At 36.0% G+C, this 26,283-nt stretch overlaps 1 protein-coding gene across 1 annotated transcript in view; it reads left to right on the top strand.

Annotated features, from left to right (window-relative positions):
• Window positions 1-26,283, top strand: part of PIK3C2A (phosphatidylinositol-4-phosphate 3-kinase catalytic subunit type 2 alpha) — a 118,184-nt gene that overhangs the window by 71,590 nt on the left and 20,311 nt on the right. Inside the window, exons 9-20 of the mRNA XM_042904174.1 lie at window positions 5,174-5,317; window positions 6,858-6,906; window positions 6,987-7,197; window positions 9,758-9,880; window positions 10,943-11,110; window positions 16,531-16,642; window positions 17,028-17,173; window positions 18,766-18,954; window positions 19,588-19,681; window positions 20,182-20,276; window positions 20,627-20,807; window positions 25,430-25,534. Coding sequence (XP_042760108.1) covers window positions 5,174-5,317; window positions 6,858-6,906; window positions 6,987-7,197; window positions 9,758-9,880; window positions 10,943-11,110; window positions 16,531-16,642; window positions 17,028-17,173; window positions 18,766-18,954; window positions 19,588-19,681; window positions 20,182-20,276; window positions 20,627-20,807; window positions 25,430-25,534 — 1,617 coding nt within the window. The remainder of the gene's footprint in view (window positions 1-5,173; window positions 5,318-6,857; window positions 6,907-6,986; window positions 7,198-9,757; window positions 9,881-10,942; window positions 11,111-16,530; window positions 16,643-17,027; window positions 17,174-18,765; window positions 18,955-19,587; window positions 19,682-20,181; window positions 20,277-20,626; window positions 20,808-25,429; window positions 25,535-26,283) is intronic.

Raw genomic sequence — 26,283 nt, 5'->3', positions numbered from 1 at the left:
ATGAACCCACTCCAATCAGGCTTTCATTCTCAGCACTTCCCTGAAACTGCACCTAAGATCAGGACTTCATGATCATGGTTTCAGTAATAAGTTCTTGGTCTTTATTTTTCTCAGTGTTTCTATAGTGTTTAATAGAGGTGGCTGTTTCTTCCTCTTGAATACTCTCATGACCTCTTGGTGTATCATGTTTGTGGTTCTCTGACTTCCAGTGTCTTGCTCTGTTCTCTCACTTGTGGCTTTCTGCTTATGGTCTCTTTATTTTTCTGACCTCTAAACATCAGAATACCATAGGGCTCAGTTCTAGGATCTTTTCTTTTCCCTTGTGGTCACATTCCAGGTGATCTCGCTTAATCTCATGTCTTTAAATACGCTACATATACTGATGGCTGAAATTTATACATTCAGACTAACCTCTTCCCTGAACTCCAGATTCAAATATATTTTACCTGACATTTTTATATGAATGTCTAATTCATTAACATGTCAAATTTAAGATTCATGAAACTGAATTTTTTATATTACCCTTCATATCTATTTATGAGTCTTCCTCTATTTGGTAAATAACAACTCTATCCTTCTCTTTGCTAAGGGCCAAACCTTGACGTCGTATTTGATTTCTCAAGAAAAAGATCTTTTATATCCCACAATCTATCTAATTCTTGTCAGCTCTATTTTAAAAATACATTCAGAATGTGACCACTCTTTATCACTACCAAAGCTACAGTTCTAGTCAATTACAGTAGTTATGACACAGTTGACCCTTGAACAACATGGGGGTTAGGGGCTCTGACCTCCTGTGCAGTCGAAAATCTGTATATAACATCTGTCTATCTTTAAGTAAGCTCTAGGCCCAACATTGGGCTTGAACCCACAATCTTGAGATCAAGAGTCCTATCTTCTGCTGACTGAGCTAGCCAGGTACCCACTGTTTATAACTTCTGACTCCCCCAAAATTTAACTGCTGATAGCCTACCCTTGGCTGGAAGCCTTGCTGATAACATACATAGTTTATTAATACATATTTTGTATGTTGTTTTTATTGTATGTATACTTTTATTGTATGTATACTTTATTCTTGTACTAAAGTGAGCTAGCAAAAAAGAAATGTTAAAGAGCGCCTGGGTGGCTTAGTCAGTCGGGCGTCCCGACTTCAGCCCATGCCATGATCTCACGGTTCAGGAGTTCAAGCCCGCATCGGGCTCTGTGCTGACAGCTCAGAGCCTGGAGCCTGCTTTGGATTCTTTGTCTCCCTCTTTCTCTGCCCTTCCTTTGCTCATGCTCTGTCTCTCTCAAAAATAAACATTAAAAAAAAAATTTTTTTTTTAAATAAAAGTTAAAATCATAAGGAGGAGAAAATACATTTATAGCACTTGTGCTGTGAAAAATTCACGTATAAATGGACCCAAGCAGTTCAATCCTGTGTTGTTCTCAGGTCAACTGTAGTTCCTTACAGCTCTCTCAGCTTCTACCCTTGTCCTTCTACAGTCTTTCTTCCACAGGGAATCAAAATGATATTTTAAAAATAAGTCACTAAGTGCAATATGGCATCCTGGATTGTATCCTGGAAGAGGAAATGAATATTAATGGAAAAACTGGTTCAGTCTGACTAAAGTACAGTTCAGTTAATAGTAATGTACCAGTGTTAATGTCTTAGTTTTGTCAAATATAACATGGTTACGTTACTTAACCCGGTTTCCTTTAATGTTCTTAAAGGGACTTTCTAACTATCTTAGAGGAACTATCTGTACTGTTTTTGCAACTTTTCTGTAAATATAAAATTATTACAAAACAAAAAGGTTTTTTTAAGAAAAATAATAAGCACAGATAGCATATGTAAAAGAGAAAAAGACAAAAGATGGCTCTTTGAAAAGATTAATAAAATTCATAAACTCTTAAAAGATGCTAAATTATGTTATCCCCTTTTTCAAAATCCTCTTTGCCATCTCAGTAAAATTCAGATCCCTAATTGTGTCTTCAGGGCCCTATGTATTCTGACCCCACTACCTCTCTGATCTGGCTTCCTAACACTTTCCTTCTTTGTTCTGGTGGATCTATAGGTATGCTCCCCAGCTGGGATCCTTGTGCTTTTTTGTTCTCTTTACTTTTAATGCTCTTCCCCCAGATATTTGCATGGCTTAACCTTCAATTCGTTAAGGTCTGTATTCTAATGAATGTCTTATCGCAGATGTCTTTAGGACCATCTTACGCAAAATAATGACTAAAAAAAATAGTGACTGTCATATATTCCCCATAGTTTTTTTACAGCTTTATTGTATAATTTATATACCATAAAGTATACCCATTGAATATATATAATTCAAGGATTCCTTTTAATAAATGCATGGAGTTGTATAATTATCCCCACAATCCAGTTCTTTGGACCATTTTCGTCACTACCAAAGGTTTCCATATACTACTTTTCAGTCATTCCTCATTCCCAGCCCAACCCCTGAATAACACCTGATCTAGTACCTGTCTCGGTAGATTTCCCCTTAATGGAAATTTCATGTAAATGGAATCATACCCTATGTAATACCTGATTTTTTTTTTCCCACATACCATACCGTTTTTAAGCTCTATCCATGTTGTAGTATATAAGTTGTAATTCGAATCCATAGTTCCTTTTTTTATTGCTGAATACTTACATTGTATGGATATATCATATTTTGTTTATCTGGTCACCAAATAATGGACATTTTGGACAGTTTGCAGTTTTTAGTTGTTATGAATAATGCTGCTGTAAACCCCCCCCCCCCCCATATAAGTCTTTGTGTGGATATATGTTTTAATTTAGGTTTTAGGAAAAATCAGGAAGTTGCGGAAGTTTTGATTTCTCCTGGCTTTAATTTTCTAGAGATAAGGTGTTAATTTATTTTACTAAAATGAAGTTACAGGAGCAGTAAAGAAAAATGAGAAAGAGAACTGACCAAGAACAAGTAAAAGGAATGTTAAGTGGTGTGCAGTTTCCTGCTGAAATTGGGGATGTTGAATTTTCTTTGAAAATGCTCAGCTGCCTGGTAGAAGAAGCAGAGAAGAGAAGGCTCTGACCTCAAAGAATGAGTTTAGTTGAAATGAATGTGTGGGGACTGGAGGCAAAGGAGATTGTGATCAGACTATAATATTGTGGTTAAGATTCTCATAGGGTACAGTTTTGGGGTTGAAGATGCTGTGAATTTTCCACGTGGACATTTATGTAACTGAGGCTTATTATAGGATATAGAGTAGAAAGTCAGGTGAATATCTAGAGCAAAAATATGGCATGCAGTGGAGGAAATGACCACATGTCCAATTACAAGGCAGATCAGGCCATCAGGGGTCAAGTCAGGGGACAGAAAATACAGTAGTAATTTGAACAGGAAAATTTAAAGAATTGTTAATTAGTAAAAGGTGGTTAATTACTACAAAGGGCAAAAGAGGATTCTAAGGCAGGATTTGGCATTTTATGGCTTGCATACAAAATCTGGCCTATTTCCAATTTTTGTAAATGAAGTTTTATTGGAACACAGCCATACTCATTTATGTATTTACCTGTATCTCTTTTCATGCCATAATAGCAGAGTTGAATTGTGACAGAGACTGTGTGGCTCACAAAGCCTAAAACATTTTATTCTCTGGCCTTTTTAAAAAGCTTGCCAACCATGCTATAAGGGGTCCAGAAATAGGATATAAAAACGCAGCTATCACCTCTAGGTTGAGGAACAATGGATAGTGAAGGAATTGTAGGACTTATGGTAGAACCCTCCCCACCCCCCGCCCAGGCTGAATTCCAGCCTCTTCTAAAAGGGTTTGGCTATCACAGGAGCACAGAGGATGCCTATAGCAAAGAGACTTGCTACAGTTGTCAGATTGGGAGACCATGGCCTGAGGGTATAGCTGGAACTGGTCTTTGAGGACCACTGGGATCCTGTGCTGAAGTTTAAAAAAAAAAAAAAAAAAAAAAAGAGGAGGCCTGGAACCCTGATGAGAAGTGTCTTCATGCTGCTATTGCCTGAGTGTCCCTTAGGTGCCCTCTGTTGACCAAACCTAACATTTTGTTGGCTGGCAAAGGAAAAATATAGGTCTAGTTCCAGTATCACAAAGTAGAGCAAAGAAGGGGATTGATTTGGAACTAATTGACAATAAATTGGTAACTGGCACATAAAAAATGATGGAGAATAGTATAGGAGAATGACCTGAGCCTCAACACTGGAAAGGTTTTTGCATGAAGGTGTAGGAGTAAAAGTAAGCAGAAATATAAGTAAGCAAAAATGGGGAGCTAGAAAACAGATTGTTGGGTCCTGAGGACTGCAGGGTAATTGGATGTTTGAGCAAATGAGGTGGTTTCATTGAAGCATAAAGGTACAGGGAACATTCAGTTTCTGGTTGCCAACCCTCAAAGGTGGAAAAATTTAAATTGTTAAGGGATGGTACAGTACTAAATTTCAGCCCATTTTAACAGTACTTGGCATGTAAGTTTGGCATACATGTTTGATGAATTCTTTATGTAAGAGTGTTTCTTAATGAGATAAGAAACATTATTTTAAAATGATGGAGGAATGGAGAGAGATTTTTAAATCATTCTCATCAGGTAAATGATTTTATAATATATTTGTACATGCATACTTTTGAATTGTGGTGAAATCAAGTATGATTAAATACTACAGAGGGATTGTCCTCAAGAAAGTTTTTTCATCCAATAAAACTTAAAAAGTAATGGTTGTATAGATGCAAATCCTGCTTAAAAGTTGACTCATGTCTACTAACTGCTGCCTAATGTTATTAATATGCAGCCAATCTCTGAAGAACTTGGTTTTTGATACCAAATTTTTTGGCAGGAGGGAGAGAAGGATTGGTGTTTTTAATGTGGAACTTACTCCCAAGTAAGAATAAAAAATAACTCCAGTTTTTTTAATGACTTAGTAATTTGTTAATGATTTATTAGTTATTCTAAGTATGAAATTAATGGCATTTGCATCTGAATAATTGTGTCAGGCAAAATGAAAATCAGACCCAAGTTTTCTTATTCAAAATAAAATAGGTCAGTGAAAAGGTATTTTGTTTGTTTTTCATCACAAAAGAGTAAAGGATATCTGTTTATTAAGCACATCTAAAATGTCTGGTTTCTGACTTCATCTCTGAAACTGATCCTTTAAATTCCACATACTTATGTTTATTTTACTTTTTATTTTTAAAGAACCAGCACCGAGCAGTAGATCAAGTAATTAAAGCTGTAAGAAAAATCTGTAGTGCTTTAGATGGTGTAGAGACTCTTGCCATTACAGAATCAGTAAAGAAGCTAAAGAGAGCAGTCAATCTTCCAAGGAGTAAAAGTGCTGATGTGAGTATTTTTTTAGTATATTAGCATTTTGTTACATGTAAGTATGTACTTAAGTGAGTATCACTTAAACTGGGAGATTTTTGCTTCTGTTAGACAAAATGTTATTGTTTTAACCTTGGCTTTTACTTTTGAGTAGATTTGGTCACTTAGTAAAGTTAGTAAAGTTGGGAATTCCTAAGAGGAGATCGGCTCCCTCAGAAGAGCTTTGTCAGCATTAATATTGAATACATAGATGCCAAACTGTGAAACTTTTACGTGTAGAGGAGGAACTGTGGCATAAATGAGTTGGTTGGAAGTTTCAAGATAGATACTGAGCTCCAGAACCTGGGTGGTAATGGTTAGTATTTGTCCTTCTGGATGGAGATGTCCATGATTGTCCATGGGGTAAGGTCTGCATTGGGCCATATCTCTTTCCTGTTGAAAATTCCCAGAAGCCTCACTAAGAGTGACTTAATGCCTCAGAAGCAACCAGGTTAGGAGCCCTTTCTTGATAGCATACTGTGAAAGCTCTTCCTATGGTATTTTCATGAGGATTTAATTAACTCTGTTCATAGGGTTGTTCATAGCTCTGATGGTAGGATTAGAGAAGGTGGATCACAAGACACAATAAATTAAAAAAAAAATTTTTTTTAATGTTTATTTTTGACAGAGAGAGAGAGACAGAGCATGAGTGGGGGAGGGGCAGAGAGAGAGGGGGAGACACAGAATCCGAAGCAGGCTCCAGGCTCTAAGCTGTCAGCACAGAGCCTGACGCGGGGCTTGAACTCACAGACCACGAGATCATGACCTGAGCCAGGGTCAGACGCTCAACTGACTTAGCCACCCAGGCACCCTAAGACACAATAAATTTAAAGGAAGGAAACGTTATATTGATGGTATGCCCCTCAACTGGTATCTAAGAGATACTCTAGGCTCATAGAGAGCTTATATATATGATATGTAGAAATTTGGGTTTCTTTTACCTTTCTTTCTTATTATGTGCTTGTTTAAAAATATATATATATATATATGAAATAACTTGGAAATGATCCACTATACCATGGTCCTAATGTTATCTGAGGTTTCTATTCATCATAGTCATTTGCTGGATAAGGGAGCGGGGAGTAGGAGGAGAGCTCAATTTAAATAATTGTAAGAGCTTTTTTGAGACCATAAATGGTAATAAATAGAGTTGTAGTTTCTTTAGGGATATTCTTATCATACTAATAGTAAAGCAACTAATAGAATATAAAGTATCATTAGTGTATTTATCGCTTTTGGGTTTCAAATCTTAATTACTAAACTGGTTTAATGAGGCAGATTTTGTTGAGTTTCTATATTTTGCACTAATTTTCAGTTATTCTGATTTTCTTGATAGTAATCATTTCGTTATTTGGTTTGGGGTTTCACTTTCTTTTTACATTTTTGTTTTGTTTTATTCTGCAGAAACTTTTGGGAGGTTTCCTGATCAAGCATTTAATTAAATGTATTGAAATTAAAGGTAAACATTCTATATTATATCATGGGCAATTTTCCAACTAATTTGTATGTATGTATGCAGGTGACCTCACTGTCTGGAGAAGGAGACCCTAGTAAGAGTTCATCTAGGGGTATGTCTTTAAGTTCTTTAAATTTTAGCAATAATTTTTGCTTCTTTGGGGAATTATATTAACAATTTCTTTAAATCTAGGATCACTGAATCCTGAAAATCCTGTTCAAGTAAGCATGGACCAGTTAACTGCAGCAATTTATGATCTTCTCAGACTCCATGCAAATTCTGGTAGGAGTCCTGCAGACTGTGCCCAAAGTAATAGGAACGTTAAGGAAGCATGGACAACAACAGAACAGCTCCAGTTTACAATTTTTGCTGCTCATGGAATTTCAAGTAATTGGGTATCAAAGTAAGTAACTGTTTAAAACAAAATATATACAGCTTAACCCAGAAACTGTTCTAATCTTGTAAAATGTCAGCATCCCCTGTTCTGTTGATACTTAAATTGATGATACAAGAATTACCACATACCTTTGTGGTTTTCATAAAAATTACAGAGAAGGGGTGCCTGGGTGGCTCAGTTGGTTAAGCATCGGATTCTTGATTTTAGCTCAGGTCATGATCTCAAGATTCGTGGGATCAAGCCCTGCATAGGGCTGTGCACTGACAGGGTGCAGCCTGCTTGGGATTCTCTTTCTCTCTCTCTACCCCTCCCTACTCACTCTCTCTTACACTCTTTCTCTCTCTCAAAATAAACAAACATTAAAAAAAAAAATTACAGAGCTATTTGAAACTGTTTCGGTAAAAAATATCCCTCCTACTACATCAAAGAAGGCAGGAAAATAGATGTTTAAACTTACAAAGGTAAATGCTAATTAACAAATGAGTCCATTTATGACTGCTGTTTTTCAGCCTTTCCTTTAGAATCAGGGTTATTTGAAATAGTGTGATGATACTAGGCTTTAGTGTACTTTTTTCTCTTTAGTAGTTTACTGTTTACTGATTGCTAGGCTTTGGAGTCTACAAGGGCATATTTCTTCTATTGAAATTTTTTAAAACGTTTGTTGATTTATTTTGAGAGAGAGAGAGAGAGAAAGTGAATCCTAGGCAGGCTCTGTGTTGTCAACACAGAGCTGGACGCAGGGCTTGAACTCAGACTATGAGATCATAACCTGTCCTGAAATTGAGAGTCAGATGCTTAACCAACTGAGCCACCTAGGTGCCCCTCTATTGAATTTTATTTTAATTTTTAATTTTTTAACATTCTATTTATTTATTTATTTACTTAAAAATTTTCATGTTTATTTTTGAGAGAGATAGAGCACGAGTGGGGGAAGAGCAGAAAGAGAGGGAGACACAGAATCCGAAGCAGGCTCCAGGCTCTGAGCTGTCAGCACAGAGCCTGATGCAGGGCTCGAACTCACGAACTGCAAGATCATGACCTGAGCTGAAGTCGGCCGCCCAACCAACTGAGCCACCCAGGCACCCCAACATTCTATTTATTTTTGAGAGAGACAGAGCACGGGTAGGGGAGGGGCAGAGATAGAGGGAGACACAGAGATAGAGATAGAGCTGTTAGCACTATTTGTTTTGAGAGAGAGAGAGAGAGAGAGAGCATGCGCACTTGCATGAGCAGGGGAGGGGCAGAGAGAGAGAGAGAGAGAGAGAGAGAGAGAGAGAGAGAGAGAGAATCCCAAACAGGCTCCACACTGTCAGCACAAAGCCCAATGTGGGGCTTGATCTCACAAACCATGAGATCATGACCTGAGCCGAGATCAAGAGTTCGACATTTAACCGACTGACCACCCAGGCGCCCCTGAATTCAAATTTTTAATGAAAGCTTCATAGTAACAATGCTATAAAGTAAGGTAAAGCCTAGTGAAGAGATACCAAACATAAATTCTGCTTAAATTGAGTTTTAGATTAACGTAATATATAACTACTTGAAAACAATCTATTAACTCATTCAATAAATATTTACTGAGCACCATCTTGGGCAGTGTTCTTCGTACTAGGGATTCAGCAGTAAACAAGGCAACAAAATATCTCTGCCTTTTAAGAACTTGTCTTTAAGTGGGTACTACTGCTATGTGAAGGTATTTTATTCTTTAAAATGTTACAGGGATAATACCTTCTACATCCTCCATACAGACTCATATACACACAAATAAATTTTGGGATACTAATGAGAAGGACAAATACTCAGTAGAAGACAATACAGAAAACTGCAGTGATAAGATGGAAAGAAAGTAAAATGCTGAAGAAAAGAGAGACAGCTAGGGGTCTTTTGTGAACCAATGAGATTTAGAATTTGAAATATATTTTAAATGATTAATAGATTGCATATATGAACAAAGTGGTTAATGTGTAAGCCTAGCAGTAAGTTAGAATCTAGTAGAACCTAAGGCTCCTATTCTGCAAGATTGCCTGACTGTATCTAACCAGCTCTGTATTTGTGGCAATTAGGGGCTAAATCCTTACTGTCTAATGAGAATACAATAGCATGTATTCCATGGATGGAAGCTTCCTAATAGATTGGAAAGACTGGCTCAGTGCAAGTCAGGCCCAAGCCCCATTAGTATGCTTAACTAACTAAATTTCAGTGGCTTAGCAAAGGAAAATATCACCTAGGGAAGATAATGTTTATATTTTTTCTTCTAAGAATTTACCTAGAAATGAATAATTATCCATTTCTAAAGCTAGTAATTGAGCACAAAATGGTGCTAAGTTCTGTAGCATGACCCCTAAGACTAGCACCTGGAGGTATATGTTGCCTTCCGTATTCCCTTTTCTATACTACTTCTCTGTTTTTGTAGAATTTGCAATAGTTAAATTTCATATGTTTTCCAAAAATTCAAATGACTGGTGAACAAATAATTTCATATAATAGTCACTTTTAGAGAAGAATGGCTAATGTTATGCATTTGGATTATAAAATAACAATCAAATTAAAATGTTTCTTTTCTTAGTTATGAAAAATACTACTTGATATGTTCCCTATCTCACAACGGAAAGGATCTTTTTAAACCTATTCAATCAAAGAAGGTTGGCACGTATAAGAATTTCTTCTATCTTATTAAATGGGATGAACTGTAAGTGAAATTTTTGGCTTTTTATGCTTTCAGTATGCTGTCTTTACTTTTTTCCATGTATGCATCCTAGGGTTTCATTTTTTTTACAATTTCCATTAAAATCCATTAAATTCTTACATCTTAAGTTCTCTTCTAGATATTATTCTATAGAAAAGCCAAATTCTCATTTAAAAATCTGAAATATTATTTAAAAAACTACATATTGTTAAATTGCAGAAACATGCCATTAATTCTTAGACTTTTGTTAAGTTAAAACTATAAATTTATGTGTAATTTTAGAAAGATGGTTTGTATAACATTGCTTAGTTTAGTATTCTATAATACTGTATATATGAAACCTAGTTCTTGGTTAACAGCTTAAAAAATTAAATCCATATACAATATATTTTGCACTGTTAATATTTTTAAAACAGGAATCATTATTTAGGCAGATAGATAATAGCAGAGCTTTTACTTTTCATTCTGCATTTATGAAGTGGTTTCCTATTTTTCTTTTTTTTTTAATTTTTTAAATTACAAAAATAATGCATCTCTGAAAACAACCAAATACAAAATTACATATGGGTAAAAGTGTCTTTTTTTTTCCAACACTTATCATCTTATGGCTACTCGGTGACCACTTTCAGTGAGACTTTCAGTGACCACTGAAAGTGAGACTTTCAGACTTAACAACAACAAATAAGGTAAACATATATGTCAGCTTGTGTGTATATGGGCACACGTATATCCAAATCTGAAATACTCATAAACATTCATCTAGTTTCTCCTAAAGGAAATAAAAATGACTATTATTTTTCCTAGAAATTGACACTAGCCAAGACTTGAGTAGAGGCACTAAGAAATTTTTGAGAGATGTTACATACTTGAGATTTTAATGAAATTTGTTTTAAGATTCTGTATAATGCATATTGGCCAAGCTTGCTGCTTAAGTAAAGGTTACTCGGTAGTAAAGATTATTTGATAAGTCAAATAAAATATCTAAACTTGTCAGTCTCATTAATGGACTAAATTTCATATTTGATCTAATTTGTTTTTTCTATTAATACATTTTTCCCCCCTTAGAATCATTTTTCCCATCCAGATATCACAATTGCCATTAGAATCACTTCTTCACCTTACTCTTTTTGGAATTTTAAATCAGAGCAGTGGAAGTTCCCCTGATTCTAATAAGCAGAGAAAGGGGCCAGAAGCTTTGGGCAAAGTTTCTTTACCTCTTTTTGACTTTAAACGGTAAGTATTACTAAGTTGTAATGGTGAGTTACTATGGACACATCTGCAGCATCAGAACAGGCTAGAGGACAGGGTGGGGAACAATGACATACATGAAATAATAAGCTGCCTGTTTTTCCAGTGTGATAAAAGGAGGTCATTTCAGAGACCCAGATCAGAAGAAACCAAAGTTATTCTGCTATAGTTTGAACATATCTGTCTGGGTATTCAGAGGATTATTTGCCACTCACTGTTCCAGAGAAAAGCAGCAGCCAGTTCACTCTCTGTCATTTATGCAAAGCACTGTGTTATTGATGTAATAGTCATTTTCCCTTTTCTCTTTTTTTCCTCTTCTCATACTTTCCCATCCTTCTCCAGTTTCAGAGAGTCTACAGCTGTACATTATTTCCTTCTCTTTATCTGACTGATCTACTTCACAAAATTTGTTCTTGAACGTTCTTTTCCCATGTGCTTAAATATAGCATTTATTTCTTTCGTTTTTTCTTTCTTCTTCTTTTTTTTTTTTTTAAGTTTATTTATTTATTTTGAGAGCAAGAGGGAGAAAATGTGAACAGGGAAGGGGCGGAGCCGGGGCAGGGGAGAAAGAATCTCAAGAAGGCTTCACACTGTCAATACAGAGCTGATGTAGGGCTCAAACTCATGGACCATGAGATCATGACCCTGAACCGAAACCAGGAGTCAGACACTTAACTGACTGAGCCACCCAGGCGCCCCTATTTTTCTTTTAGTTGCTTCCCTCATATTTGAGGAGGCAGTATAAGATTTTTTAATTCTCTGCCTTTAGGTAGGCTTAAATTTTATTTGATATCTGAAATAATTCTGAACCACCAAAGGCTAGAGAAAAACAGTTGAAGATATTGCTATTAAGGATGTGTATTTAGAATCTTTTGCTAAAAATAATCCATAATTACTCTAAAACAGAATATTAGCCACACAAAAGAGCGGAATTGTGCTCTCAGTTGTGATAAGTTAGTGTTAGAGAACAGTTATGTAAGAAAATTAAATGTAATTGCATCATTATCACTAATTTTTATAAATAAATCATTTTGAAAACCTTCTTGCTCTTGAAAGTACCAGGCAGGGATCTTTGTTTCATAGAGAAGTACAATCACTTTTTGCCACTTTTGTTGTCTAGTAGTAAATGGGGTTTGTTTTTTTAGATGAATGACATAATGTTCTTTAAAAAATCAAGAGAGTAAGGTGAAGGGCAATTGATTTTTGTTAGACAATTAAATAGTTTGCACCCAACACTCTGCTGTTAAAACAGTGAGCAGATGGCATTAAACTTGAAACTTTGCCGAGTAGTACAGTTGATCTAGGTAGGTAATGTTAGGTCTTTGCATTCAAGAAAAACTCAAAGGGAAGATGATTAAACATTAATACATGTAGAAAGAAAGTGTTAATGACTGTAATTCAGTTAACTTACTATAGTATAGTGATCATATATCCTATTCTTAAAATTCTTTAACAAAATTTTTAAAAATATTTATTTATTTTTGAGAGAGTGAGAGACAGACACAGAGTGTGAACAGGGGAGGGGCAGAGAGAGAGAGAGAGAGGGAGACACAGAATCAGGAAGCAGACTCCAGGCTGAGGTGTTAGCACAGAGCCCGATGTGGGGATCAAACTCATGAACTGTGAGATCATGACCTGAGCCAAAGTTGAATGCTTAACCGACTGAGCCACCCAGGCACCTCTGAAATTCTTTTTAAAAATAATTTATGTTTGGGGTGCCTGGGTGGCTCAGTCGGTTAAGCATCTGATTCTTGGTTTCGACTCAGATCATGATCTCCTGGTTTGTGGGTTTGAGCTGGGTTCGGAGCTGGCAGTGTGGAGTCTGCTTCGGATTCTCTCTCTCTCTCTCTCTCTCTCTCTCTCTCTCTCTCTCTCTGCCCTTCCTTGACTTGCGCTGTCTCTGTCTCTCTCAAAATAAATAAGCTTTAAAAAAAATTTTTTTTTTTTTAACGTTTATTCATCTTTGAGAGACAGAGACAGCATGAGTGGGGAAGGGGCAGAGAGGGAGACACAGAATCTCCCGGATCATTTTGGGCCGGATCATTCTTTGCTGTGGGAGACTGTCCTGTGCATTGTGTAGAATGTTTGGCAGCATCTCTGTCTTCTGCGTACTGTTTGCCAATAGTACTCCCTAGTTACCAACCAAAAGTGTCTCATGTCCCCTGGGAGCAAAATCACTCTTGGTTAAAAACCATTAATTTACGCACTGATTATCAGTGCTTGCTTAAAACCATTAAGTGATTCCCTTTTCTGGAACTTTATAATGTATAGTTTAGACTGTGCCTGAACTAACTGATTACCTTAACTTCACAGAAAGAGAGATAAACCAAACAGTGCGCCTCTTTATGGATATAATACAAAGTAGTATATAATACTACCTTTAAAGAATTAAGTATTCTCGCCATATAACTAAACCTAAATCAGATCAAACCTCTAGATCTAACTACTATTTTATGAAAATATAGGAGATAAAGGGACATCCTAAATGACACCGGAGGAATACAATCAGTAAAATCCAGGATATAGAAAATTCTTAGAACAAAAGACCTGGTTTCTTCAACAAATGGCAGAGGATAAACAAAAGAATGTATAGTTTAAAATAAGAGTTAGCAGACTTTTTCTGTAAAGAGGACCAGATGGAAGTAGTTTAGGCTTTGCAGATCATAATACAGTTGACGCTTGAACATTGTGGAGGTTAGCAGTGCCTTCCCCCTCCCCATGAGGTCAAAAACCTGCATGTAACTTTGACTTCCCAAAAACTAAACTAGTAGCCTGCTGTTGACCAGAAGTCTTATTGATAACAAATAGTCCACTAACACATAAATTGTATATCAATATATGTTACATAGTTAAAAGAGAAAAGAAAATCATAAGGGAGAGAAAATACATTTATAGTACTGTATTAAAAAGAACACTTTTTTTAAGTTTATTTTGAGAGAGAAAGAAAGCTCGAGCAGGGGAGGAGCAGAGGGAGAGAAAGACTCCTAAGCAGGCTCAGTACTGACTATGAGTCCGATGCGGGGCTCAATCTCACAAACTGAACCGTGAGATCATGACCTGAGCCAAAATCAAGAGTTGGACGCTCAATCAACTGAGCCACCCATGTGTCCAAGTACTGTATTTATTGAAAAAATCCATGTATAAGTGGACCTGCACAGTTCAAGGGTGTTATTCATGGGTTAACTGTAATCTCCATCACAAAAGCAAAAGCAGCAAGAGACAGTACGTTAATGAATGAGTGTGGCTTTGTTCTGATAAAAGTTTATTTACAAAACCAGGTGACAGGCCTGAGTTAGACCCTTAAATTAATATATACCTAGAAAGACATCAACAGTGGGTGCCTGGGTGGCTCAGTTGGTTAAGTGTCTGACTTTTGGTTTTGGCTCAGGTCATGATATCACAGTTTTGTGGGTTCGAGCCCTGATTCTGCTTTGTGCTGACAGAGGGGAGCCTGCTTGCGATTCTGCTTGGGATTCGCTCTCTCCTCTCCTGCCCCTCCCCCGTTCACACTGTCTCTGTCTCTCAGAAATAAACATAAAAAAATTTTTTTTAAAAGACATCAGTGAAATGCAAATGTTGTATCTTGTTTGGATCCTTATTCAAACCACCAACTGTAAAAAAAATAGCTTGTGAGACAATCAGGGAAATTTGAATACTGACTAGATAGCAATGATTTTAAGTAATTATTGTTAATTATTTTAGGGGTGATAATGGTGTTTACTTATTTTAAAATAAAAGTGTTTATTGTTTAGAGATCTATAAAAGTATTTACAGATGAAATAATAGGATCAGAATTTGCCTTAAAATAATCTAGTTAAGGGTGAGGGGTAGATCTGAAGAATATAAAATGTAATGTGTCAGAGATTAAAAGGGTTTTAATCTATAAGAGAAAACTGGAGTCCAGTTTTGGAAAGGAGACTTGCTGTTTGGATAAAATGAATAAAGTTTGAAGTGTATTTTATATATCTGCTTTAATATATCTCATGTTATGTTTCAGAAATTTCGTCTATGTAAACATATATTATTGTCTTGTTGGTAACTGTTTTTAATTTAAGTGAGCTGTAAAGTGGTGGAACACCTGAGTGGCTCCGTCAGTTAAGTTGAGTGTCCGACTCTTGATTTTGGCTCAGGTCATGATCCCAGGGTTGTGGGATTGAGCCCTGTGTCGGGCTCTACACAGAGCATGGAGCCTGCTTGGGAATTCTCTCTTTTTCTCTCTCTCTGCCCCTCCCCTGCTCACACAGGAGCTTTTTCTCTATCTCTCAAAAAGTAGGCCATAAATTATAGTCTAGGGCAAGGGTCAGCATATTGCAGCACACTGCCTATTTTTTGTAAATATAGTTTTGTTAGAACACAGCACACATTTATTTATGTATTGTTCAGGGCTACTTTTGCACTGTAACAGCAGAGTTGAGTCTCTGCAACAGATTGACCCAAAAGGCCCCAAATATTTGCCATCTGGCCCCTGGCACAGATACAACTTCTCATCTAAAACATTTAGTGGCTTTGCTATGAGGTAGGTATTGGTTTTCTTGCCATGTATTTTTGTTTGTTTGTTTGTTTGTTTTTTGTTTTATTTTAGAAAGCTCAAAGTGGGGAGGAGGGACAGAGGGAAGGAGAGGGAGAAAGAGAGAGGATCCTAAGCAGGCTCCGTGCTCAGCACGGAGCCCGATGCAGGGATTGTGACCTGAGCCAAAATCAAGATTCAGATGCTCAACAGACTGAGCCACCCAGGTGCCCCCCCTCTTTTTAAAAAGCTTATTTATTTATTTGTTTGTTTGTTTGTTTGTTTATTATTTATTTTCAGAGAGAGACAGAGACAGCGTGAATGGGGGAGGGGCAGAGAGAAGGATACAGAAAATCCCAAGTAGGCTCTGCACTGTCAGCATGGAGCCCCCTATGGGGCTTGAAACCATGAGTTCATGACCTGAGCTGAACATCCTCCCCCCCCCCCCCCCCCCCCCGCTGCTTTTTATTGGCATGTGGTTTTGTTCTTATGGCAAAAGTCAGGGAGCCATTCTGTAATCCAAACTGATATCTTGAGATGTATTCCATTGTAGATGATCTTCAAAGACTATCCTTCACCTTTCTATTTATAAAAGCTGTTTTGGGGGCAGATGACTTTGAGTCTACCATTTTGTGTTCTATCCACAAACCCATTCCTCCCAAGATACATTCTTTCATTCTCCTCTCCCTTTGTTCCAACCCCCACGCAGTACATTTACCTACCTACAGTATTCATACACTGTGGAGAGTGATTCTGATATGTTCTTAAAGATGATACTCTTTTTATCGAATGTATGCTTCGTGTTTAGATACCAGCATTTAAAATTCATTACCGTGTGATGTGAGTTTTGAAGTTTTTAAATGAAAACTACAGTATTCTTCTGTTTATATTCATGAAGGTTTTTAACATGTGGAACTAAGCTTCTATATCTTTGGACTTCGTCACATACAAATCCTATTCCTGGAACAATACCCAAAAAAGGGTATGTGATGGAAAGAATAGTGTTACAGGTAATGGTACTTCTTGATACATGGAGAGATTTAAATTTAAATTTCTTATTAAGATGTATATGTGTACCATTATTTGGATTGTTACTAAAGTAGCATAATTGATCTTGTTTGATCTTATGGCTTATCTTCTATTTAAATGTTAATAAACCATTTCCTATTTCTGAGAAACAGTAAAAAGTGTACCCATCCCAAGCAATATATGTGCTTTTGAGAATTACCAACGATGGCAATCACTTTCAACAAAAGGACAAAAGCATTAATTCAATATTCAATGTAATAATCACCCTGATGGCTAAGAAAAATCAGTTTTTTCAAAGACAAATTAATGTGGGAGATATGTAGATTATTTAGCTTCAATCTCATCAACTTCTGTTAAATTTTTAAGGTTGATTTTCCTTCTCCTACATTTGATGTCATTTATACTACTCCTCAAGTTGACAGAAGCCTTATACAGCAACACAACTTAGAAACATTGGAGAATGATACAAAAGGGAAACTTTCTGATATTCTTCATAGAGACTCATCACTTGGGTATGCTTGTTTGATTTTTGTTTTGCCTGGGTATTTCTAATAGTAAATTTCAAATTAATATTTTATTAAATGCCCTGATTTATTTCATGATTTAGTAATGTTCTTGGCATGGGAAGTTTTTTGTTTGTTTTTAATTACATAAAAAGACCGTATGACTACATAAGACTTTAGAAATGTGTTCAAGTCAAATTTACACATGATCAAAAGGCAAACAACATTGAGAACTAAATTTACCATAAATATCAGTAGATTAATTTTTTAAATATATAAAGAACCCTAAAAAATATATATGAAGAACCTTTTCAATAGAAAACCAATAACTTAGTAGTAGACAAAGAATATGAGTAGATAATTTTTTGGAAAAGAAATAACAATGCCTTTTAAATATCTAAAAAGATGTTTTACCTTTCAGTAATGAAGGAAATGAAAATTAATACAAGATAACATTTTATACACATCACTTGGTTGAAAAAATGTCTCACTATATAAGCGTTAGTGAGGATATCAAAAAACGGGAATTATACTGTTGGCTAAAGGGCTTTTGGAGAGCACTTTGGCAAAATCTATAAAAGATTACAATGTATGTAGTTTGTAACCTATCAGCTACGCTTCCAGTTAATTATATACCTTAGAGAAAACTTTTTATGTTTGCGTTTGGACTCAAGAATATTCATTACAGTATTTATTTGGATTATTGTGAGAGTGACAGGGAATGTCCATCAATAGAGGTTTAATTATCCAATAGAGTACTGTGTAACTATTAAGAATGAACTTATAGCTATATGTAATAATATGTAAGATATGTTAAATGAAGAAAGCAAGGAGCAGAGTAGTGTATATCGTGTGTTACCACTTACATAAAGAAAAAAAAAGCATATATACCTCTGTATATGCTTCTATACAAATAGACTATCCCTGGAAGGATGTGCACGCTTATTAGTTGCCACTGGAGGAGAGCTGGAAGGAGAGACTTCACTGTGTACCTTTTTGCAATATTTGAATTTTTTTCAGTACTCCACACAAAATGAATACATCAGTAAATGTATACACAAAAGTAGATGGATGGGTGGTAAAGTAGTGAAATATTTTGTCACATAAACATTTGTTTTTGAGACTAAGTCTCCAAAACAAGTACTTCTTATTTTTAATATTCCTCATTTGAACTGAATAATCATCTTCTAAAATTATCTTCTAAAATAGCATTTTTTTTTTGCATGACATTTGATTTTAGTTGTATAAAATGGATGAAATCCTTGCTTTCTCTTAGCATGGTTTCTGCTTATTCAATTTTGATTTCTAGTCGTTGGCATCTGGTTAGAGCCCAATAATATTTTTATTGTACTGAATTATCCTTCATTCTCATAACTAAGACTCTTTTATCAAGACACAATGATTTATTTCTATCCCCCAAATTAGGGTAAATTAGTGGTGTTTGCTGTACATTGCATTTTTCTATTCCAAGTTAGTATTAATGATTCTACCAAGAAGTGGCTGTCCTAAAATGAATAAATTTCTCCTTTGTATTTTTAATCATTGAAATTATAACCATCATTATGATATTGAGAAGTAATTTAATTCTATTATATATGCAGACTTTCTAAAGAAGATAAAGCCTTTTTGTGGGAGAAACGTTATTATTGCCTCAAACACCCAAATTGTCTTCCTAAAGTACTAGCAAGTGCCCCAAACTGGAAATGGGTTAATCTTGCCAAAACTTACTCACTGCTTCAGCAGTGGCCTCCATTGAACCCACTGACTGCATTGGAACTACTTGATTCAAAGTAAGTTAACCATGACTGAATGTACTTGTTCTATTGTTGTCAGTTTTTCCAGTAAGGTGTATTAAGTTGTAGGACATGAAAGCAATTCAATATAAATGTGTAAATGTGTATTTTTGCAAACATATTTTCTGTGTTGAGGTTCTTAAAAAGAGATGTCACGGGGTGCTTGGTTGGCTCAGTTGGTAGAACATGGTACCCTTGATCTCAGAGGTCGTGAGTTTGAGCCCCACATTGGGTGTAGAGTTTACTTTAAAAAAATAAAAAAGATGTCATCATTTAAAACTAAAGACAGAGTTGTAAATTTTTAATAATCTGTTATATTTTTTATGTGGGTCAAAATTTTCATAAGGGTAAGGTTTGTGAACAGTCCTGAATTTGAATTTTTATAGTACAGTAAGATTTTCTTCCTAAAATAAAAAAGAAGAAACACATTGTTTTTTCGGTTTTTTTTGGGTGCAAAAAAGATGGTTTTATTACAGCACGTGTACAGAATCTATGAACAGAAAAGGCTGCTGAAACACATTGCTTTTGAATAAAGAGCTATTTGAGTATTCTTTGTCAGGTATAAATTAAGATTGTGTTTCAGGAAATACAGATTTTCATCAAATCTTGATTTTTGTGGTATTTGTCTAGATTTGCTGATCAGGAAGTGAGGTCCATAGCTGTGACCTGGATTGAGGCCATAAGTGATGATGAGCTTACTGATCTTCTCCCACAGTTTGTGCAGGTGAGGTTTTTTTTTTTTTTTTTTCACTAGGTTGCCTGCCCACCTTACTCCACCCATTTTTTTATGAGTAGGGAACTTGCTAAAGCATCCCCCTTCTGTTTTGATTAAAAGTACTTTTGTGGGAAGGTTGAAGTACATTACATTTGGATATAGTATGAATTTTTTTCCCACTATTGTTAGCTGCCCCACTTGAATATTATATGTACCTGGATTTTTAATTCTCAGATTTTTAGATTCTCAAACAAACCAGGCTTGAGCTTTTCTTTAATTTTTCTTTCCTAGCCATTTAAATATAGGTAATGAGTTATTGTTCCCAAATCTACACTTTTCTGCTTGATTTCATTAATTTAGCCTAAGTTAATTCACTTTTTCATTTTCCAGTGTTACCTTAAATCAACAAGAGTAATACTTGCTTTTTATAGTTTCTCCTTTGATAATTTTATCCTGATAATGGAGTATGGGTTTGACAACTAGTAATTCTTACTTTCTTTCATGCATAGGCTTTGAAATACGAAATTTACTTGAACAGTTCATTAGTGCGCTTCCTTCTGTCCAGGGCATTGGGAAATATACAGATAGCACACAATTTATATTGGTAAGATTTAAAATTTTTTAAGTAATTTATTTCCATTCTTAGTATTTGTAAAGATGATATACTTTGAAAGTCTAAATGGTATGCTCAGACTACTTATTGTCCATACCAGATGTTTTATTGAAGGCATTACAAAGCTAAATTTTATGTCCTTAGAAATAAAACCAAAAATAACAAGACTCTTTATTGCAAAGATATTTGGCATGTTAGAACTCCATAATAATGAATAAGTTTTTACTTGTTTATATAGCTTAAAACAAATTCTGGATACCAAAAAATGAACCTAAGTTGATTTTTCAGAAGCACTTATCCAGTTTTCAGAAGTGGCTGACATAAATATTTTGCTGTATTAGGCTTCTCAAGGATGCCCTGCATGATGCACAGTTTGGTGCCCGATATGAACATGTTTTGGGTGCTCTCCTCTCAATAGGAGGAAAAGGACTCAGAGAAGAACTTTTGAAGCAGACAAAACTTGTACAGCTTTTAGGAGGAGTAGCAGAAAAAGTAAGGCAGGCTAGTGGATCAGCCAGACAGGTATGTACCCATAAGTGGGAATATAAATATTTTGATGTTAAAGGATCTTTACACTGCTGACGAATTGTTACTCTTTATCAGTAGACATCCAGTGGAATCTAATTACACATATGCTGTTTTGAACAGATAATTCAAAGGTTGTTTAAAACCACAGGGAAAGATTTTTGCAGTCTAACTCAGAAAATCAACGATTTTTAAAAATTTATTATTTTTTTTAGTTAAATTTTAGTAACATATAGTGCAATATTTATTTCAGGAGTAGAATTCAGTAATTCATCACTTTGATACAATACCCAGTGCTTATCACAACAAGTGCCCTCCTTGGTACCCAATCACCTACCTAGCCAATCTCCCTCCTCCATCAACCCTCAGTTTGTTCTCTGTCATTAAGAGTCTCTTGTGGTTTGTTTCCCTCTCTTCCCTTCACTGTCCTTCCCATATGATCATCTGTTTTGTTTCTTAAAATCCACATATGAGTGAAATCATATGGCATTTTTCTTTCTCTGATTGACTTAATTTGCTTAGCATAATACATTCTAGCTCCATCCATGTCATTGCTGGTGGGAATGCAACCTGCTGCAGCCACTCTGGAGATGAGTATGAAGGTTCCTCAAAAAACTAAAAATGGAACTACCCTATAATCTAGCAATTGCACTATTATGTATTTACCTAGAGGATACCAAAATACAGATTCAAAGGGGTACATGCACCCCAATGTTTATAGCAGCATTATCAACAATAGCCAAACTATGGAGAGAGCCTAAATGTTCATTGACTGATGAATGGATAAAGATGTGGTATATATATTTACCATAGAATATTACTCAGCCCCCCAAAAAGAAGAAAAATCAGGGGCGCCTGGGCGGCTCAGTCGGTTAAGAGTCTGACTCTTCATTTTGTCTCAGGTCATGATCTAGTAGTTTGTGAGATTGAGCCCCCTGTCGGGCTCTGTGATGTCAGCATGGAGCCTGCTTGGGATTCTCTCCCTCTCTCTCTGCCCCTTTCCCACTTGCTTTCTCTCTCTCTCTGTCTCTATCTCAAAAGTAAACAAACATTAAAAAAAATAATGCAAGTATGAGTTGATGCTGATGTTTAAAAAATCCAAATAATAAAGAAGCTCATAGAATAAAAAATTTTTAATTAAAATTTTAAATTAATTTAATTTAAAAATTAAAAAATTTCCAGTTTCATTTTCTGTTAGGTATCTATTATTCATAGTTTGCTTTATGTCCCTTCTGGTCTTTTATATGACTTTACACATATATACATACAAGTACATGTATAAATGTTTGGAGTTTTTTTGTTTTTTAAAAAATTTTTTATAGAAACACACACACGTACTGTTATTGAGGTAAAATTCACATAACACTTGGGGCGCCTGGGTGGCTCAGTCGGTTAAGCCTCCGACTTAAGCTCAGGTCACGATCTCGCGGTCCGCGAGTTCGAGCCCCGCGTCGGGCTCTGGGCTGATGGCTCAGAGCCTGAAGCCTGCTTCCGATTCTGTGTCTCCCTCTCTCTCTGCCCCTCCCCCGTTCATGCTGTGTCTCTCTCTGTCTCAAAAATAAATAATTAAAAAAGTTAAAAAAAAAAAATTAAAAAAAATTCACATAACACTCATCATTTTAAATCATTAGGTTTTAGTACATTCACAGTGTTATACAACCACCACCACTAATTCCAGAACATTTTCATCATACCAGAAAGAAAGCCTATACCCACTAACCTCTCAGTTCTCATTCCCTCCTCCTCCCAAGCCCTGGTAAGCATTAATCTGCTTTCTCTCTCTATGGATTTACCTATTCTGGACATTTCATTTAAGTGGAATTACACAATATGTGGCCTTTGTGTCCAGTTTCTTTCAATTTGCCTATTTTTTTTCTTTTCCACTCCCCCCAATTTTTAAAATGTCTATTTATTAGTGAGAGAGAGTGTGAGTAAGGGAGGGGCAGAGAGAGCAGGCTCCAGGCTCTGTGCTGCCAGCATAGAGCCCAACATGGGGCTTGATCAATGATATCATAACCTGAACTGAAACCAAGAGTCGGAAGCTTAACCAGCTGAGCCACCCAGCCGCCACTACCTAATATTTTCAAGGTTCATCTATATTCTAGCATATATGAGTACTTCACTCCTTTTTATAGCTAAATAATGTTCCATTGTGTGAATAATACCACATTTTGTTTATCCATTCATCAGTTGATGGACATTTGGCTTGTTTCCACTATTTGGCTATCATGAATAATGCTGCTATGAATGCTTGTGTATGTTTTTATTTGAACACCTCTTTTCAGTTTACCTAGGAGTGGAATCACTGAGTCATAAAGCAATTCTGTGTTTAACTTTGTGAGGAACCAACAAACTTTTATCTGAAGCAGCTTCATCATTTTATATTCCTACTAGCATTGTATGAGGATTCCAAGTTCTCCACATCTTCACCGTTTGTTATTTTCTGCCTTTTTAAAAAAATTATAGTCATCTTAGTGGGTGTGAAGTAGTATCACATTGTGGTTTGACTTGCATTTGCCTGATTAATGATTTTGAGCACATTTTTATGTGTTTGTTTGCCATTTGTATATCTTCTTGGGAGAAATTTCTGCCCGAAGAGTTTTGTGTGTGTATATGTATTTATTTACTTAGAGTGTGCATGAGAGTGGGGGAGGGGCAGAGAGAGAGTGAGAGAGCAAATTCCAAGCAGGCTTTATGCTGTCAGTGCAGAGCCTGACATGAGGCTTGATCTCATGAACCTGGAACCATGAAATCAGCTCATGATGTGAGCTGAAATCAAGAGCCGGTTGCTTAACTGACTGAGCCACCCAGGCACCCCTCCCCCCTTTTAATTAATTGGTTTGTCTTTTTGTTTTTGAGTTGTTCCTTAAACATTTGGGATATTAGACCCTTATTGGAGATACTGTTTGTAAATATTTTCTCCTGTTCCTTGAATTATCTTTTTATTTCCTTGATGGTGTCTTTTGCACAAAAGTTAATAATTTTATGAAGTTTATTTTTGTTGCTTGTGCATTTATCTAAGAATTTGTTACCAAATCTAAGGTCACAAAGATACACACCTATGTTTTCTTCTAAGAGTTGTATAGTTTTGCTCATATGTAAATCTTTGATCCATTTTAAGTATTTTTTAATATGCTTTGAGATAACTCATTCTTTTACATGTGGTTATCCAGTTTTCCTAGCACTGCTTGTTTGGGCTTTTTTTCCCCCCAGTCTTTCGTATAGTTTTATTTTCTCCCTTCAACCATAATAATATATTATCTTCACTGGAGGGTTTGTAAACACAGGCTTATTCAGCCCATTTACAGGCAAGGCAAATGCTACGTCTTACAATGTTCCCACCATGGAACCTCTGGTCATCCAACCCAAGTCACCCCCTTGCCTGTCTTTATCTTCACTATACTCTGTGACCACTTCATTGAGTCTCATTCCAGACTTTAAGTTTTCCATGGTTTCCATGATTTTTCCATGTTTTTCACACAGAATGTGTCTGACCTTTACTGAGTTGCCACCATCTTTGGGACCCTGAGACTTCTTGTCAGAACTGTTACTCCCAGAGGCTGCTCCCCACTTTCCCCACTTTCCCCACTTTCCCCACTTTCCCCACTTTCCCCACTTTCCCCCCTTTCCTGGAACTGCTTTTTCCCTTGGGCAGCATCTTCGAAACTTCCCAGCATCATTTGTTGAAGAGACCATTCTCTCCCACGAATGATCTCAGCATTCTTGTTGAAAATCAGTTGACCGTAGACATACAGGTTTATTTCTGGACTCTGAATTATATTTCATTGATCTATGAGATTATCCTTATGCCATACTGTTTTAACTACTGTAGCTTTGTAGTAAGTTTTGAAATTAGGAAATAGGAACTATGAGTCCTCCAACTTTGTTCTTTTCCAAGGGTGTTTGTTTGTTTGTTTGTTTGTTTTGGGGGGGGGTGCTATTCAGAAGTCCCTTGCAATTCTGTGTGAGTTTTAGTACCATCTTGTACATTTCTGCAAAAAGGAAGTTGGAATTTTGATAAGAATTGTGTTGAGTCTATAGATTAATTTGGAAAACACTGTAGTCTTAATATTGTCTTCCACTTCATGAACACAAGATGTCTTTTTGTTCATTTAGATCTTTAATTTCTTTGGGTAATTTTACTTTTTTTTGGTTTTTGTTTTTTTTTTTTACTTGGAGAATTTGTGTCAAGACATATAGTTACACTTCATGTTTTTTTATGGGTACATAATAAATTAATTCTTTGGGAACTTCTTTTTGACCATTTGACAGTTGGACATTTTAAAAATTGAGTGGGTCCAGGATACATCATAATATTTTCGTCTTAAAAATAGATCTTCATTTTCTTTTTTTTTTTAATTTTTTTTTAATGTTTATTTATTTTTGAGACAGAGAGAGACAGAGCATGAATGGGGGAGGGGCAGAGAGAGAGGGAGACACAGAATCGGAAGCAGGCTCCAGGCTCTGAGCCATCAGCCCAGAGCCTGACGTGGGGCTCGAACTCACGAACCGTGAGATCGTGACCTGAGCTGAAGTCGGACACTCAACCGACTGAACCACCCAGGCGCCCCTGATCTTCATTTTCTTTATGTACTAATAGTATCATTCTCTTTTCCTAGGTTGTCCTCCAAAGGAGTATGGAACGAGTACAGTCCTTTTTCTTAAGAAATAAATGCCGTCTTCCTCTCAAACCAAGTCTTGTTGCAAAAGAATTAAATATTAAGGTGACACATAAAATGCTTATAAGTTCATATTGTATTTCAAAATAATTTGTAGGAAGAAAGCAGATGGGCAGATATGCTTAAAGCAAATGATGATAAAACCTGCATAGGTTGGTTATATAGGTATTTATGGATGTCTGTTTATAAGATCCATCTTTATATCAGTAATGTTTACTTAATCACCATTCCTAAAAGAAAAAAACAATATAAAATTATTTACTCTCTCAAAATTTTTAAAAAATTTTCTTAACATTTATCCATTTTTGAGAGAGACAGAGCATGAGCTGGGGAGGGGCAGAGAGAGAGGGAATCTGAAGCAGGTTCCAGACTCTGAGCTGTCAGCACAGAGCCTGACATGGGGCTCTAACTCAAGAACCACAAAATCATGACCTGAGCCGAAGTCAGGTGTTCAACCGACTAAGTCACCCAGGCACCCCCATCTCAAATTATTCTTTACTATGGTACCTTGGAAGCATATGTTGTAATTCAGTCACAAATAGGCATTTTCTTTTCCTCCCATGTGAATGGTCAGATAGACTCTTCCCAGGTTTATAAAACTTTTTAGAGCCATCAGAAAGTAGTTGAGTAATCATCAGAATTGAGCAAAAGCAGCGAATTCAGCAAAGGCAACCAATTAATGTCTGTGGTTTTGAAAGGCTAGGGTTTAAGTATCCATAAAGGAGTCTTGGATTTGATTTCTTAAGTTGATACATGGCTACTCTTTACTGAAATTTAACCATGGGTGCCTGAGT

The sequence above is a fragment of the Panthera leo genome, chromosome D1 (assembly GCF_018350215.1).
Source record: "Panthera leo isolate Ple1 chromosome D1, P.leo_Ple1_pat1.1, whole genome shotgun sequence".
In the NCBI taxonomy this organism is placed as follows: Eukaryota; Metazoa; Chordata; class Mammalia; order Carnivora; family Felidae; genus Panthera; species Panthera leo.
Note: the sequence above shows the minus strand (reverse complement) of the source record. Positions and strands in the feature narration are given on the sequence as shown.